This window comes from Mustela lutreola, chromosome 14 (genome assembly GCF_030435805.1).
Source record: "Mustela lutreola isolate mMusLut2 chromosome 14, mMusLut2.pri, whole genome shotgun sequence".
Classification (NCBI taxonomy): domain Eukaryota; kingdom Metazoa; phylum Chordata; class Mammalia; order Carnivora; family Mustelidae; genus Mustela; species Mustela lutreola.
In genome coordinates this window covers 19,945,806-19,961,807 of record NC_081303.1, presented here as the reverse complement: position 1 = coordinate 19,961,807, position 16,002 = coordinate 19,945,806, and the positions used below count along the sequence as shown (strand labels likewise).

Below are 16,002 nucleotides of genomic sequence, written 5' to 3'. Positions count from 1 at the left end.
TTAAATTTGTCCCAAACATTGCATGGGCTTACTTACACTAAGAAATTACTCATTGTTTATGTGGGATTTAAATTTGACTGGATGTTCCATGTTTTTCTTGCTAAAGCTGGCAGCCCTGTTCTTTGGTGCACTGGAGTTGGGGAACCACTTCTTCAAATACTTAAGAGCCCAAATTTTATTTATAGGCCACGTGGACCAAGGGAAGTGAGTTGAATTATGAGAGTTCTTTATTTGTTCCTCATTCAAGTCTCTTGTTGGAGATACAATACTATGAAATTTTTGACATTCTGTTCCTCGTTATTGCCTTCTTGTGTTAAAAAGATACCTTCTACTCTACCATTTTAATTCTCTTGTTTCTTTTGCTATATATATTTTTAGTTATTTTCTCAGTGACTGCCATGGAGATTACAATTAACATTTCAATGTACAGCAATCTAGTTTATATTGATGCAAACTTCCTAGAAGAAAACATAGGGGCTAAGGTCCTCACATTAGTTGTGCCAATTTTTTTTTTTTTTGGATTTGACCCCAAAAGCAAAAATAAACAAGTGGGACTATATAGTAAATTAGTAATTACTATAAAGTAATTACTATATAGTAAATATAGCAATTATCTACAAAATGAAAAGGCAACCTACCTAATAGGAGAAAATATTTGCAAATCATATACCTGATAAGGCATTAATTTCCACAATATATAAAGACTCATATAACTCAATAGTATAAACAAAAAGCCCAAATAACTTTATTTCAAAAATGGGCAAAGGTTCTAAGTAGACATTTTTCTAAAGAAGACATGCTGGTTATCAACAGGTACATTAAAAGATACTCAACATCACTAATTATCAGGGGAATGCAAATCAGAACCACAATGAGATATCACCTCATACTTGTTAGAATGGCCATTATCAAAAAGACGAGAAATAGCAAGTGTTGACAAAGATGTAACAAGAAGGGAACACTAATGTATTGTTGGTAGGAATGCAAACTGGTGCAGCCACTATGGGAAACAGTATGGAGGTTCCTCAAAAAATTAAAAATAGAAATACCGTATGACCCAGCAGCTCCACTTTGGGGTATTTATTCAAAGAAAATGAAAAATCAACCTAGGGGAAAATAAACCAACCCATATATGTATCCCCATGTTCATTGCAACATTATTTACAAAAGGAACCTAAGAGTTCTGTCAGTGGATGAATGGATTAGAAAGGTGTGGAGTATGTAAATATATACAAGAAAATATTATTCGTCCATTAACGAAGTCCTGCCATTTGTAAGAACAAAGATGGCTTTTGAGGACCTTATGCTAAGTGAAATAAATCAGACAGAAAAAGACAGATACCATATGGTCTCATTTATATGTGGAATCTAAAGAGAAAAAAAACCCATATTCACAGATACAGAGGACAGAGGTGATTACCAGAGGCAGGGTTGGAAGGTGGGTAACATGGGTGAAAGGGATGAAAATGTACAAACTTCCAGTTGTGAAATAGATAAGTCTTGGGGCTGTCATGTACCACATGGTGACCATAGCTAACAATATGCATTGCATATGTATGAATGTTGCTAAGAGAGTAGATTTTAAAAATTGTCATCATAAGAAAAAATTTTGTCACTAGGTGAGGGGATGGACATTAACTAAACTTAGTGTAGTGATCATTTCATAGTATGCACAAATATCAAGTCATTATGGTGTATACCTGACACTAATATAATAAGTCAATTATATCTTGATTAAAAAAACAACTGAATTTCAGGGGTCTACAGAAGCTTAGCTTCCATACTGCTTCATTCTTTTCACCATCCTTTGTTCTATTGTTGTCAAACAAATGACTTCTTTCTATATTAAAAACCTTATAACAGAGCCTTACCATTTTTGCTTTATGCAGCTATAATTTAAATCAGAAAATTTAAAGAGAAAAAAAGATTTATCAGTGAAAAACATTAAACTGTCATTTATATTTACCCTATGTGGTTACATGACCCTGTGCTCTTTATTTCTTTAATATGGATTTAGGTTGCTCTCTAATTTCCTTTCATAGCAGCCTTAGAACTCCCTTTGGCATTTCTTGTAGAGCAGATCTGCTAGTGACAATCCCTCAGCTTTTGTTTATGTGGAAATAATGTAATTTCTCCTTTATTTTTGAAGGATAGTCTGACCAGATATAGAATTTTGGGTTGACAGTCTTTTTCAAGTAGCACTTTGAATATGTTGGCTTCCTGCCTTCTGGCCTCCATGGTTTCTGAGAATCAGCTATTAATCTTGTTGCGAATACTTTATATGTAGTGAGTCACTTCTCTTTCTGCTCACAAGATTGTCTCTTTTTGTTCTTAAGTTAAAAAAGAAAATTAGGTCCAAAGAAAGGACACGCACATGTTCACAATTCTTCCTGTCATCCCCTCCAGTATTTAATGCTATTAGCCACTTGTCCTTCCTTAGGAAAATACCTTTTCAAACTGTCAAAAAAATGGTGATACTTAGAACTTTGTTGGCAATTGTGAGGGATATACCAGGTATAAGACATCATTGTATCCTTCCCTGAGGAGTGATGGGATAGGAACATCCAGATGTTCTGAGGAACATCCAGAACTCTCTCTTTCTGGCTTCTGTAGTGGGGATATCTCAACTGTTAATTTTCAGCCATGTTCTCTGTCACGCAGAGCACTCAACACAAGCCAGCTGAAGGCCCTGAATATTGAAATGCTGCCCGGATATCGAGATCCCTACTCCTCTAGGCCTCTCACCAGGGGTGAAATCGGCTGCTTTCTCAGCCACTACTCTGTCTGGAAAGAGGTAAATAGTGCTTGATTTAGACAGGCAATTGTGTAATGAGGAAGAAGGAAAGTGGGACTTTGTAGGTGAATTAGGGCCAGATATAAAGTGGACCCATTCTGTTCTGGAAGTACACTTGGAAGTTTCTGTTGCCTCATGTCTCCCTCTGACACAAGGCAAGTGACAAACAAGGAGAAGGGGCCTTGTTGCCACTTGGGATGATGACAGGGGAAGACACGCATGTTCAAGAGGCCAGACTCCTTTTGGTGTATCCTTGTCCGTAGTAGGAATGCCTTGTATTGTGTGTATCTAGCATGCCATCATTTATTAAATGATTTCGTACAAGAAGGCACACAGAAATCATATGAAGTCAATCAAGACACATGGGCCCATTTTATCCAAGAGAAAATAATTAAATATCTTGTCTATATAAGAAGTGGCAAAGACAGGACATGAACTCATGGCTTGGAGGGAGGTATGTGAGTGTGGGCCTTCTGATTAAGGGTCAGTTCCCACAAGAAAAGAGAAAGTCCCTAAAGAAGGGCCCCTTGAATGCCTTCCCTCTTTGAATGACCCAGTCTATGCCAATCTTTTTTTTTTCTTTAAACTTTAAGTGAAATGTAATAGATAAATACAAAATTAAATAGATCGTAAAATATAGGCCAATGAAATTTCACAAATGGGATAACAATACAGCCATGTCAACCAGCACCCTGGTCAAGAAACAGGTTACCAGCACCCCAAAAGCACATCTTCCATATTTCCTTCTAGGGAAACAGTCCCCAAGGGTAATCACCGTCTTGACTTCTAACAGCCCAAAATAGTTTTGTCTGCTTTTGTACTTCCATTTATACGAATGGAACCGCAGGGTGTTGAGGTACATCCTCCCAGGACCACAGTTGGGAGGTTCATCTTATAATATTGCATTTGATTATAGATCGTACATCCTCACTGGGGAAAGCAGACCCCAGTTTATTTATCCAGTTTACCTCTGATGGCATTTGCTTAGATTCCAGTAATGAGCTATTACCTACTCTGCTTCTGTCTTCTCGACATTTTAATATATATTTACCTTAATAAAAAATAGGCACTGGACTTCTCATGAGATCTCTTCCCACTGATGACCTCTATAGGTGATCGACCGAGAGCTGGAGAAGACCCTGGTTATTGAAGATGACGTGCGCTTCGAGCATCAGTTCAAGAAGAAGCTGATGAAGCTGATGGATGACATTGACCGGGCTCAGCTGGATTGGGAACTGATGTGAGTGACAAGACAAGCTTATCCCAGAGCAGTGAGAGGATTCCGACCTATTCAAGGGGCAGCAAGCCCCGCCTCCCCAGCTGATGGGAGACACAGCTCCCGCTTCCATTTCCTGACTTTCTCTCCACAGATGTTCCCACAAACAGGAAGTGAGTGGACGGTAGCCCCCCGTTTCTGGATCTGTGTACTCTGTGGGCTGAGAAAGAAACTGTGGGAGATTCTTTGGGAGACCCAGAGTCTGCCTGCTGGTCAGGGGTCTTCAGACTGAGCGCTCGTGTAGAAGCGCAGCAGAACCCCCCCCCGCCCCCCCCCCGCCCACAGTGAGGTAGCAGTGCCTGGGGAGGTGGGAAGAGAGAGGGGGAGGCATTCATTCAAGGCCAAAAGTCCTGTGTCACACTTGAGAGCAGGTTTCCTCTGTCGCCTCTGACAGTCTGGGGGCTGAAGGTCAGCCGGAGAGTGCCTCTCTTGGGAAGGGAAGTGTGCAAACAGTAAGAACACTGAGCTGGGTTCGGTGGAGGGTCAGAGCTCGTCATGGGAAAATCAGGCTTCCCAAGGCAATGCTGGTTCTGAGTTGACACTTACTGATGCTCTGAGAGCTGTCTCTGGGACCTAGGCCTCTCTCTTTCCCTCACGCTCCCTCGCGCCCTTCCGCCCTCTCTCTCTCTCTCTCCATCTCCCGTCTCCCCCTCTCTTCCTCGCCTCTCTCTGTCTCTCCCTCCCTCTCTCTCTCTTTCTCTATAAACCGAATGACATTTTGTACTTCTCTCCAGTGAGGCAGAAAGTTCCCGAGCATTATGTACGCTTCCCAGCTGTGTGTCAAAGGCAATTTCATCAAAGCAGAGCCTGTTCCTTTGGAGTGGCTGCAGCAGGCAAGCTGTCCCTGCGCCTCCCAACCTCGGAGGGAAACGGAGCTATGGGCCCAAGTGAAATACTTGGTCTCTCAGGAAACATACCATTCTGAACCCAAACGAAACCTAGTAGTGACTCAACTAACCCATGGGGAATAGACCCAGAAATCAGCACTGTGTAATATCAAGACACTGGCTCCGTCTCAGATGTCAGCCGTGTGATTAGATTCTGCACTGTCCCTTAGGATCCTTGTCTGTTCCTGTAATCCTCCAGAAGGCCCCGCACCTCGGTCTGAGTCTCTAGCTCTGCCGCCTGCGGCTGCTCCTCACAGGCATGGAGCCCGGAAGTCATTTTATGCTCACAGGACCTGAAAAAGCAACTTTTACTTCAGACTTGGAATCAGAGGACTCAACTTGGAGAGCCCTATGACTGACACATGTTCTTGTCCACCTGTGGTTTAGCTGGTACATTTCTTGGGACAAAGAACCAACAAATTGGGGACACTTGGATGGCTCAGTCAATTAAGCATCTGCCGTCAGCTCAGGTCATGATCTCAGGGTCCTGGGATGGAGTCCCACGTTGGGCTCCTTGCTCAGTGGGGAGCCTGCTTCTCCCTCTGCCTGCTTCTCCCCTGCTTGTGCTCTCTCTCTCTCTCTGACAAATAAATAAAGAAATAAATAATCTTAAAAACAGATCCAAGAAAGCAGAATGATTGGATAAGGACATGGATACAGGGAATGATAGGGACACAAAACAAAAATCTTTTCTAAATTTCACAGACTGATCAAGTCAAAATATGCCATTAATATTGTTTATATACTCTTAAAGAATGACGGTGGTTTCAAATTTGTCTTCTCTCTTTCTTCCTTCCTTCCTCCCTTCCTCCCTCCCCCTCTTCCTTCCTTCCAAGAGAGATACAGAGAGAGGATGCAAGCCATTGCCGGGGGGGAGGGGTAAGCAAGAGAAAGTGATAGGATCTTAGGCAGACTCTGCACTGAGTGCAAAGCCCAACACAGGGCTTGATCACACAATGCTGAGATCATGACCTGAGCTGAAATCAAGAGTCAGACACCTAACTGACTAAGCCACCCAGGCACCCCTCACCTATCCTGTTCTAAAATGAACAACAAAAAAATGTTCCTGAAGCTCAAAACATGAAAGCTGATAAGCTGTCCATGGCTGCTATGTTATGTTTCTCCCCCCAAAAAGAAATAGTAAATGGGAAGAGTTGAACAAACCATTGGAATCATCTAGGGCAGTGCTGTCCAACAGTAACATGGCAGGAGCCACATGCATTATTTGAAAATATCTAGTGATCCCATTTGAATGGTAAAAAATACATTAGGTGAATTTAATAATACATTTTGTTTACCCTAACATCGCTAAATATTATTACTTTAACATGTAATCAATATTTTAAAACTATTAATGAGATAGTCTACAATGCTTTTTGGTTTTGTGTCTGTTTTAAAGATTTTTCATTTTTTGTTTGTTTAGAGGGAATGAGAGGGAGAGAGAGAGAGAGGCAGAGGGAGAGGGCAAGAGAGAATCTCAAGTAGGCTCCACACCCCACATGGAGCCCTACATGGGGCTTGATCTCAGGACCCTGAGATCATGACCAGAGCCAAAACCAAGAGTCAGACGCTTAACTGGCTGCGCCGCCCGGGCACCCTTTTCCACCATCTTTAACGTCCAGTGTGTATTTTATGCTTACGACAGATCTCAGCCTAGATGCTAAGTTTTCAGCTGCTGCAATAAACTGCAGTCCTACCAAAGCAGTTTTGTGTAATGGAAAAAATATTTTACACTTCGTCAGTTTTATTTTTAAAATTTTAACTTAAACTATGTTCAACGAACCCATTGAGTACAAACTCGGGCCCTTGCCTTCTAGCCCCGTGTCCAGCGCTCAGTGGGAGTTTCTCTTCTCCCTAATGGTCCATGAGAAATTCTGGATGGTTTGATCTGAAGGGACAGTGGCCGAGAGGGTCTGTGTTCGGTGTCCTGAGAAGGTGAGCAACGACACGTGCTACGAATCCCGGGAAGTCTTGACAAGAGCAATCCATTCAATACTGAAAGAGAGTGTCTTAAGGCAAAATAGAGGAAAGCAACTTCACCCCCAGGCAGGAGGCCCTCCCCTCCTCAGCTTGCTCCAAGCAGGTGGAAAACAAGCAGGTTCCAGAGAAAGGTGACGGATCACAGGTCCGTGAGTAGACTGTGGGAAAGCTTGACTGGCCGAGTGGATATCTTCTGTTGCAGAAGCTGTTGGAGAAGGACCGGCCCTGCCTGGGTGCTTTTCTCAGAGCAAAGTGAGGGCAGAGCTAGACGTGTGTGAGGAAGAGAAAGCCAGGCAAGCTTAGTCACTCTTTCTCCCCAGGAAGGACTCCCTTGGGGCCACTTAGGTTGCAAGGTCTTTGACCGTAGACTGTAGACTGTGTCTTCCCCACAGCCTTTTCTGTCCTGTGTTTACCACCAGCATCTGGAGAGCTTTCTGGAGACCATCAAAGGCTGAAACTCTAGGGACTTGAAACCTCAGGATCTCACCTCTGCCCCTTTTTTGTCTACTTCCAACATCTATAAACACAGCTGGAAGTCCCACACCGTCTTTGGGAAATGATCAGAGGGATCTCTTAGTCTCCCTAGAGTTGAACTTCCGGGCTGGAGCCCAGCGCAGAGCAGGAGCAGTTGGGATGTTGGCAAACGGGGCCAGGAAAATGGCCACCTTCACGGAAGGTGCCAGTCATCACTGGTGATTGGATGCAGGTTGTGGTGATACTTTTGGTGTAAGACACAGTGGGTCCCAGCTTTCAAAAGAATCTGCAAAACCTGTGCTCTGTTCTTCCAGAGGTCTGATATTCAAATAGGGATTTTGCTCCTCCATCCGCTCTCTTTTAGTTATATCGGCAGGAAGAGGATGCAGGTGAAGGAGCCGGAGAAAGTGGTGCCCAACGTGGGGAATCTGGTCGAAGCCGACTACTCCTACTGGACGCTGGGCTATGTCATCTCTCTGGAAGGAGCACAGAAGCTGGTTGGAGCTGATCCCTTCGGGAAGATGCTGCCAGTGGACGAGTTCCTGCCAGTCATGTACAACAAGCATCCTGTGTGAGTCTCCCCACACTGCCTGCCCGTCGCGGGCACACCCCACTCGTATGTCGTGCCTGGTGTTTTCTAAAGCTGCGCTGCTTTCCTAAATGATCTTCCCCTAATCATGACTCAGAAAGGCTGACCAGAGTAACTGTCCCCTTTTAGAGATGGGGAAGCCGAGGCTTGGCAGCGGGGTTGGGGGGGCTTCCTTTGGAATAAACCCAGTATGTAGTTTACCCAGACATATTGTGCTCAGTCCTCCCTTGTTTTTGATCTTCTCATTTCCATAAACTCACACACCCGAAGGTGAAACTGAAGGTCATCTTCCTGAGCACCTTCAAGCATTCAGTTCATTTTTCAGTCCATTGTGTGTACTCGTTGGCCAGACAGGGGTCCCACTCCCTGCAGAGCTCACAGTCTGGCTGGGAATTGAGACTCATGAGCAGTCCTCGTGATGTACGGTGAGACCTGCAATCACAGCAGTGTGTCTGAGTCTTGGGGAGGTGGGAGGTGGCCCCTGAGCAGGGTGTCCATGGAAGAAGGGGGTCAGGGTGACGCTCAAGGTTGCCCTAACACAGGACCTTATTCAGACCTAGCGTTGTTTGAAGGATATGGAGATGTGTGGTTATCTGTCAGTCTCCCCACTAACCTGTGAGCCCACTGAGGCAGGAACAGTCTCACATCCCCACGTCCTGAAAACCTAATCCCAACTTTACCCATAGTAGCTTCTCAATCAATGAGTCCTAAATTCATTAATGGAGCAGGAGCCCAGGTTCTACCTTGGCTCCTTCTTTCGGTTGCCAGGTGATCTCTTTACTAACTGGGCTTCATTTCACTAGTTAAGAATTTGTGTCCTGCATCTGACTTATTTTGTCCCTGTCCTTGGTGAAGATGGGTGTCCTCACCTGCTTTGATACCACTGACTTTATATCCATGTCCTATCAGGAATATGGAGGTCACCATCATCCCTGTGATAGACAGGAAGCTAATGCCTACACTGTACTAACTGAGCTAGGAGCCAAGCAGATGTCACCTCGCATAATCCGCATGGGGGAGGGGGAGTGAGTCATCCTCCCCTTCACACCCACAGGGTGCTGGGATGCAAAGCCAAGTTGGCGTACCTCCAAGCCTAACTGTGTGACTTATCCCACCACTGCTGTTCAGATTTCAACTGATTTATTAATCCAAGAATAGGGCATCTTCTGCAAAGTGATCACCTTTATCTCTCAGGATGGTCCGACAGAGCATAATTCTTAGCTTTTAGAGTGAGACCTGAAATTCATCTTTTAGCGGAATCCAACCAAATACATCAGAAATAACCTTTCTTTTTGCGTGTTTGTTTAGATCATTTGAAAACTTTTAAAGAAACTTCTATTGTGTTTGTAGACTAAATGTTTCCCCAAAGGGCACAACTTGAAAAATCATCAGAGATGTTCATGACAATGTAAGAGCTGACCAGCACGGCCTCTCTGCCCTTCCTGCCCCGCACCATTTGCTAAATGTCGAAGCCCCTCACTCACGCACGCCTACTCCTCTTGTTTGCAGAGCTGAGTACAAGGAGTATTATGAACCCAGGGACCTGAAGGCCTTCTCCGCGGAACCCTTGCTCATCTACCCCACGCACTACACGGGCCAGCCTGGGTATCTGAGTGACACGGAGACCTCAACCATCTGGGACAATGAGACAGTAGCCACTGACTGGGACAGGACCCATTCCTGGAAGTCCCGGAAGCAAGGTCACATCCACCGCAACGCCAAGAACACAGAGGCCCTGCCGTCGCCAACCTCCCTGGACACAGTGCCTTCGAGGGATGAGCTATGAAGTCTCCATGGGGGATTCCCCACCCTCGATTTTTCCAATGGGCTGTTCATCTGTTTGCTCCAGTGTCTTGTAGTGGTCACAGTCCTCTAACCAAAGTGGTCTACTGTGATTGAGCAAAATGGATATATTTTTGACAGGGGAGGATAAGAGGGAAACTTAACCCAAATTTCCTAAGATGGCTAGAAGATAGGCTTTAAGGCAACCATCAAGATAAACCTCAACCCAGATACCCAGCCCTTCGTCTTTATCGGTATGATACTGCTTCCTACATTAAGGATGAACAGTATGGCCCAGAGACTCATCCCTGAGAAAGGTAGTCAAGTCAACAAACGGGCAGGCAAGGCAGCTGAGCCAATTAGACCACATCCGTTGGTCTCATGGGCCCATTTCATATCATAGGTGTGACCTTGAAACCTTGTGTATGTAACATGTTTGCAAGGGAGGGGGGTCAAATCGTTTGAAAGCAAATTAATTGGGCGTTGGTTTAAAGGAATTCTCTCAGGAGCCAACGTGAGCTGTTCATCTCAGTCCTCGTTATCCAATAGGGGTGGGTATTTCGGTCTGTCTGAAACTTGGCCTTTGACTATCATGGCGACTGAAGCTCTCCTAGAGAGGCCTCAAGTTTGCCATGTGGGTAGAGTTTAGTAGACATTTGAAGGTTTGTGTAGATCTCTGAGGAAAACAAGAACTCAGATTTTGGCCTTCTATTGTGGTCACTTGAGTTAGGATGCTCTATTTATGAAGATAAATTTAATATATAAGAGTTCGGACTGGGGTCTCGCTGGTGTCTTCTGTCCCAGGGCACCCTGTGCTGCCGCGGCACGTCTCGCGCGCCTCTCCACGCCAGAGCCTGGGAACAAATTGTGAGTGTGACTTTTATGAGTCACTCTTAAGAGGCAGAGCACATTTTTAGGCCAGCAACTGTCCTTGCCTGAGTTTTTCATTCGATTTTGAATTATTTATTCTATAAAACGTAGGGGAGAGGCCTGTAAGATAAGGCTGAGAAACAGATTTTTCAAGCTTTCATTGCGCCCCGGGGAGCCCCAAGTATGCGATCTGGTTCTCCCGCATTTCCCAGCCCAGCTCTTCAGGGAGGCCTGTGGAGTGGGAGAGTCTCACCATCTGGAAACAAATGTTTTTGCGTTTCAGATGACAGACCTTGGTCAGAAACAGTGGACGGCTCCACTGATTTAGGCCAACGACCAGGGAAACTCTTGGAATCGGCCTCCTGGAAAGATCGATGCCCTCCCCGCTTTCCTCATAGAGTGATTTTCTGGAAAGTGCAGTGTTGGGCTACATGTTCTTTGCCAGTTCCGCAATCTGTGTTCCTCAGATATCTCAAGATGGTTTGCCTCAGGTTTGTGCTCGTCCTCCTGCAAGCAGTAAGACTTTGCCTCCAGAAATAGCTTCCCCACACACTCCTCTGTGAGCTTCACGCTTTGGAGCAGAGCCCACGGGCAGGTTGCCACGTGAACCTGGCTTAGCGTTCCCCGGTGAGGGCCCCCGGGCTGTGGGACAACAAGGCAGCTCACCTTCCACGAACACCAGCCTTGGCCCTCATTCTTGACTTACTGTCGATACTAGTCCACGTTGACTAGTAAGCAAGGAGGCTGAGGAAGGGGATCTCGGTCGGCCTCAGTCTTTATACTTAGGCATACCTGTCAGAGCCTGACGCTTTTTGTTTTTTCCTAGAAAAACAGAAGGAACATCTGGGGAGCTAGTGAAAAACACTTAGGTGATCTCTAAGGTTTCCTGGGTTATTTTGTATTTTGTTTGTGTAAATCTGCGTGCGTGCCAGTGTGCCTGACTTTCACGATATTTTTTTTTTAAGAGGGTGGGAGGTGGTCGGGAGATTGGGAGTGGAGAAAGATTGCATGGACTTTTGTGTGGTTTTGTTTAATGGAGAACATTCTTTTTTTCCTTTTGCTGTCAGCTGGTCTGATGGGGTTATGAATTCTTGTCCTTAAAAGATATTGATCTTAAATTCTAGAATTGTAGATTAGGACTGTCTACTGTGAACCAAGTTCTGGCTTTGTTAGCCCAGCCTTTGCTTCCGCCTGCTCGGGTCTGGGATCCCAAGCAGTGCTCTTTTGTTGTGAACACTGTGCTCCGCACACCGCGTTTGTTTTTAAAAAGTCGTCTCTCCCATAATCCCGGGGTTCCTTGACCTCGCTATTCTTCCTGCCTCCCCTCTGGTCTTCAGTCATTTGCCTTTGGCAGCGTCAGAAGACTTTGCCTCAGCCATGGCACCTGCTCTTTGCCTCTGGAAGATAACCCCGGTCTGAAATCCCGATCTGGACCGCTCTCTGGATCTAGGGATCCAAGGTGGACTCTTCTGGACTATGAGGACATCAGCGGTGCTGGTGCTACTGAATGTGGACTGAGCACCTATGATCTGCAGAGGACACACCGCATGGGTCTTGCTTTGGGCTCCCTGGGGCCTCCTGCAGGAGCTCTGGGGCACGAGAAGAGCCGGCATCCCAGCATCCTGCACTGTCTGTCACGCTGTGTCATTGCGGGGAGGGGAAGTGATAAACGACTTGCCTTCTAGAGATCTTGGTGAAAAATTAAAAAAAAAAAAAATAGCTCATCACTGTGATTGTTCACTGGTTCTGCCGACACCGGCCGATGGCCATCGCTGGTGGACCTTTCCAGTGTGCTCTGGACCAAGGATGTCGGAGGCCAGAGATGACCATCAGGGCTGCTCACCCCCATGAAGGACAAGAAAAGGTGGTCACTGACCTTCCTGTCCATGGGAGTTATTTTAGGCTGCTGGGTAGAGGGGAGTAAGCAGAAAAATTTTCTAGGCTACTGAAAGATAAGAGTCCCCAGTGGGAAGGTGCGACGGGAGGGCCTGTCTTATAGTTTTGTACTGTAAGTCAGTCTAACCATTCATCAAAAGATACCAGCTTGTCCAGGGCCAAAGAACTTAATCCTGGGGCAAAAAAAAAAAAAAATTTCAGATGTGTTCTAGGCACTGCAAAGGTGTGGGATTGGGAAGGGGCCTGCTGGGGAGTGACGGGGGATTGGAGGTTCTGAGACGTCAGGGATGTGTTGGGGCAGGTGACAGGAAGCAAGATGGAGACCCTGTCATGATGACAAGGCCCTTACCCGCCCTCCCTGGGCTATCATCTGTCATGAGTACAGAGGCCATTGTTTCTGGGGGAATGCTAGGTTTGGTTTCTTTCCTGAAGATAATGCAGACATTTCCAGGAAAATGTTGGCGCCAAAACAAGAGATAGTTCCCATTCAGCTACAAACTTGGGTCTTTTCCCTTACGGTGAAATAAAGTGTAAGGTAAAGGTGAGTCTTCCCAAGAGGCTCCTACAGTGTGAGACATTCTCCCCAAGTAAACAAAGTGGTAGAGAAAAGATCCCGAAGTGATATCCATGGATGGAGTGCCTGGGTGGCTCAGTCAGTTAGGCATCTAACTCTTGATCTCGGCTCAGGTGTTGATCTCAGGGTTGTGAGTTCAAGCCCCAGGTTGGGCTCTGTGCTGAGCATGTAGTCTTCTTAAAAAAAAAAAAAAAAAAAAAAAGTGATATCCACGATTGACAAGAAATCAGTTCACTGAGGAGTTAACTAATGAGAAAGGGAAAGTCAAAGGCTGGTCAAAGGCTGGTCATTCGATCAGAAAATAGCGTGTCATGGGTGACAGGAAACTGTAACAGGCTGCCCTGGAGATTATGGTTATGCCCATGTTTTATGTGTTGGGGTGAGGTTTGTTATTTTAGAGAAAACCTTCCCTCCTGGATGGTCTGATTAAATGTGACAGAGGGAGGAGGGCCAGGAGAAGGCACTGGCATGTGAGGGGGTCTGTCTGTGGACAGGCTGACGGCAGTCTGGAGTTGACACAGGGCCATGAGACAAGGTTGAAGAGTCTGATGGGTGGTGGCCAGGAAGTCCTTGCTGGCTGGTTGGAAAAGAGAGAAGTGATGATGGTGGGTTAGTGCCCTGCGTCCTAGGAGCTGACACAGAAAATGGTGCCCCTCTTCTTAGGAGCACAGAGTAAGAGGGTGTGGCTTGAATCATAGCATAAAGAGTTCAGGTGAACTTTCAGGAAGAATGTATTGACAGAATTAGTCAGCACTAAATGGGATTCCAAGGCAGGTGACTCCATTAAGATGTGTGGCTGGGCAGGAGAATGGCTTCCTTCCGTTCTGTGGATTTACCTAAAATGGCCTGGAATTTTCCTTCCACCCATAGATCGATTAATTCTTGTGATGATCTTTGCTCAGGTCCGTTGGGCGACACCAGCTGAGCTGCACTGGCCCAAGGCCATCCTCCTGTCTACCCACGAAAAGGATGGAAACAATGAAGAATCATCTCTAAGCATTGGTTTTGTCCTGATTTTTAATTTGCTGGGTTTCTTTTTATGTCCCTCTCTGTATTTTTTTTTTTTTTTTCAGTTTGGCTGCCTCTGGAATGGGCGTTTTTCATAAAATCTCATGTTGGAGCAATTCTGGGGCCCAGCTTTGCAGCCCCCGCTGGCCCAGAGGGGGTTTCTCTGCTGTTTCCCATTCTAGGGGAGGCTGGGCAGACCTGTGGGCTCTTGCTCCCGGGGGAAATTTATCTTCAGAGTGCAGTGGGTGGTGCGCTCTCCGGTCTTCAGAGAAGCTTAGAAGATAATCGACAACATAGCGTCCTCTCCCACAACACAGCTGACAGTTTAGAGAAGGCCCCCAGACAGCCCCGGCAGGAGTTGGGACCTCTGAGTGCTGACAGTATCATCTGCGGGGTCTTAGCTGCTTTGGAAACCACCTGCCCTGACTGTGAAGACTTGAATGGGCTGTGATTGTTCAGACTGGGCCCAGGGAGGAAGTGTGCACGAGGGGAGTGGTGGGGGGGGGGGGCAAGGAATTTGAGAGGAGAGGGTAGTGGTGGCTTCCAGGCCATGCACACTCAGCCTGGGAGAAAACTGCAAGGGGGAGCAAGAGCCAAGTTCAGGCCCCACAGCAGAGAAAGTGAGGCTGGTGTGCCAGCCAGGAGAAGGAAGGAGGGACCCAGAGGGAAAAAGCATGCAGGGGAGGTGGAGAGTAGACCGGAGAGCTCAGGGTGCTCACAGAGGCCCAGGTGTTGCTGAGCTGAAGGGCTTGTAGAGGAACCAGAGGAAGGGGCCGGATGCCTGTCCTCCCTGTGATGGATTCCCAACCCGCCTCCCACCTCCCCAAAACCATGGAAAAGCAGCTCCTCCTTGTGCATTGAAATCATCCCTACTCACGCCCATGGGCACAGAGAACCCCTTCCCCAGGGAGAGCACAGGGCCCATGTGAGCGCAGACGGAGGAGGACATAGGAGCAGGGTGTGGGGTCTTCCTGTAAGAAAACTGTCCCCCAACTGCAGAAGAAATCCAATGGAGGCCCTCACGGGAGCCCCCACCCACTCTGTGTAGTGGCTGAGCTTTCCTGAGAGGGACCCCCAGCTCAGACAGGGCGGCTTCTCACCAACAGGTCGCGCCCATGGCGGCGCGCAGCCGCAGAGGCCACCATCATGGCGGCCGGGCCCACCCACCTCCGCGCGCTCCCGGGCCTCGGCTGTGGACCGGCCTCGGCTGTGGACGGGCCCCGGGGGTCTTGTCTCCCCAGAGCGGCCGCAGGTGAGGCTTTCCAGGGTGCCTTCACACTCCCCACATCCCACGTCTGGGGCCGTGTGGCTCTGTACCGTGGGGCAGCTCACCCCTGGGGTGGGGGGTCGAAGGGAAGGGACGACCTTAGGCCAGAAGCTTCCTGGGAATAGCAGCAGCCAACTCTTGGAGTATGGGACAAAGTGAAAAGTACTTTCTCGACCTGGGTGGTACAATTTAATGCTATGTGAACCTCAAGCTTTTATTACCAATCCCTACTTTCCAGATGAGACAATAGCTAAATTAAGCGACATACGTGAGGTAGTGCGTGGCCTGGGACCCGCTCTCCAGCTCCACGCAAAGCCAGCAGTGCACAGTCTGTCCTGCTCCTGTTCTCACCAACACCTCACGTTTGCGTCTGCTTCTCTCTCTCACACCGAGTCCGGGACACAATGGAGCTGGCAGCCCCAACCCCACACCTATGACATCTCACATACCGACCACCAGCGGACCAACCTGGTTCCTTGAGGACACTTGGCCGGAGGCGTGGGTGTCAGATACTGTATACCCCGGGATCACAAATACGTGTCTGGCGCGGGCGAACGGTCTCACCTGGAATGCTTTTCCCATTCTGAAAACGGGGTCTTGATTTT

The 16,002-nt window shown here is 47.0% G+C and overlaps 1 protein-coding gene across 1 annotated transcript in view; it reads left to right on the top strand.

Annotated features, from left to right (window-relative positions):
• The window catches only part of COLGALT2 (collagen beta(1-O)galactosyltransferase 2), a 109,776-nt gene extending 97,221 nt beyond the window's left edge, over positions 1 to 12,555 (top strand). The window contains exons 9-12 of the mRNA XM_059145441.1: positions 2,662 to 2,794; positions 3,907 to 4,034; positions 7,776 to 7,982; positions 9,510 to 12,555. Of these exons, the coding sequence (XP_059001424.1) occupies positions 2,662 to 2,794; positions 3,907 to 4,034; positions 7,776 to 7,982; positions 9,510 to 9,786 (745 nt within the window). The 3' untranslated portion in view covers positions 9,787 to 12,555. The remainder of the gene's footprint in view (positions 1 to 2,661; positions 2,795 to 3,906; positions 4,035 to 7,775; positions 7,983 to 9,509) is intronic.
• Positions 12,556 to 16,002: the final 3,447 nt, after the last annotated feature.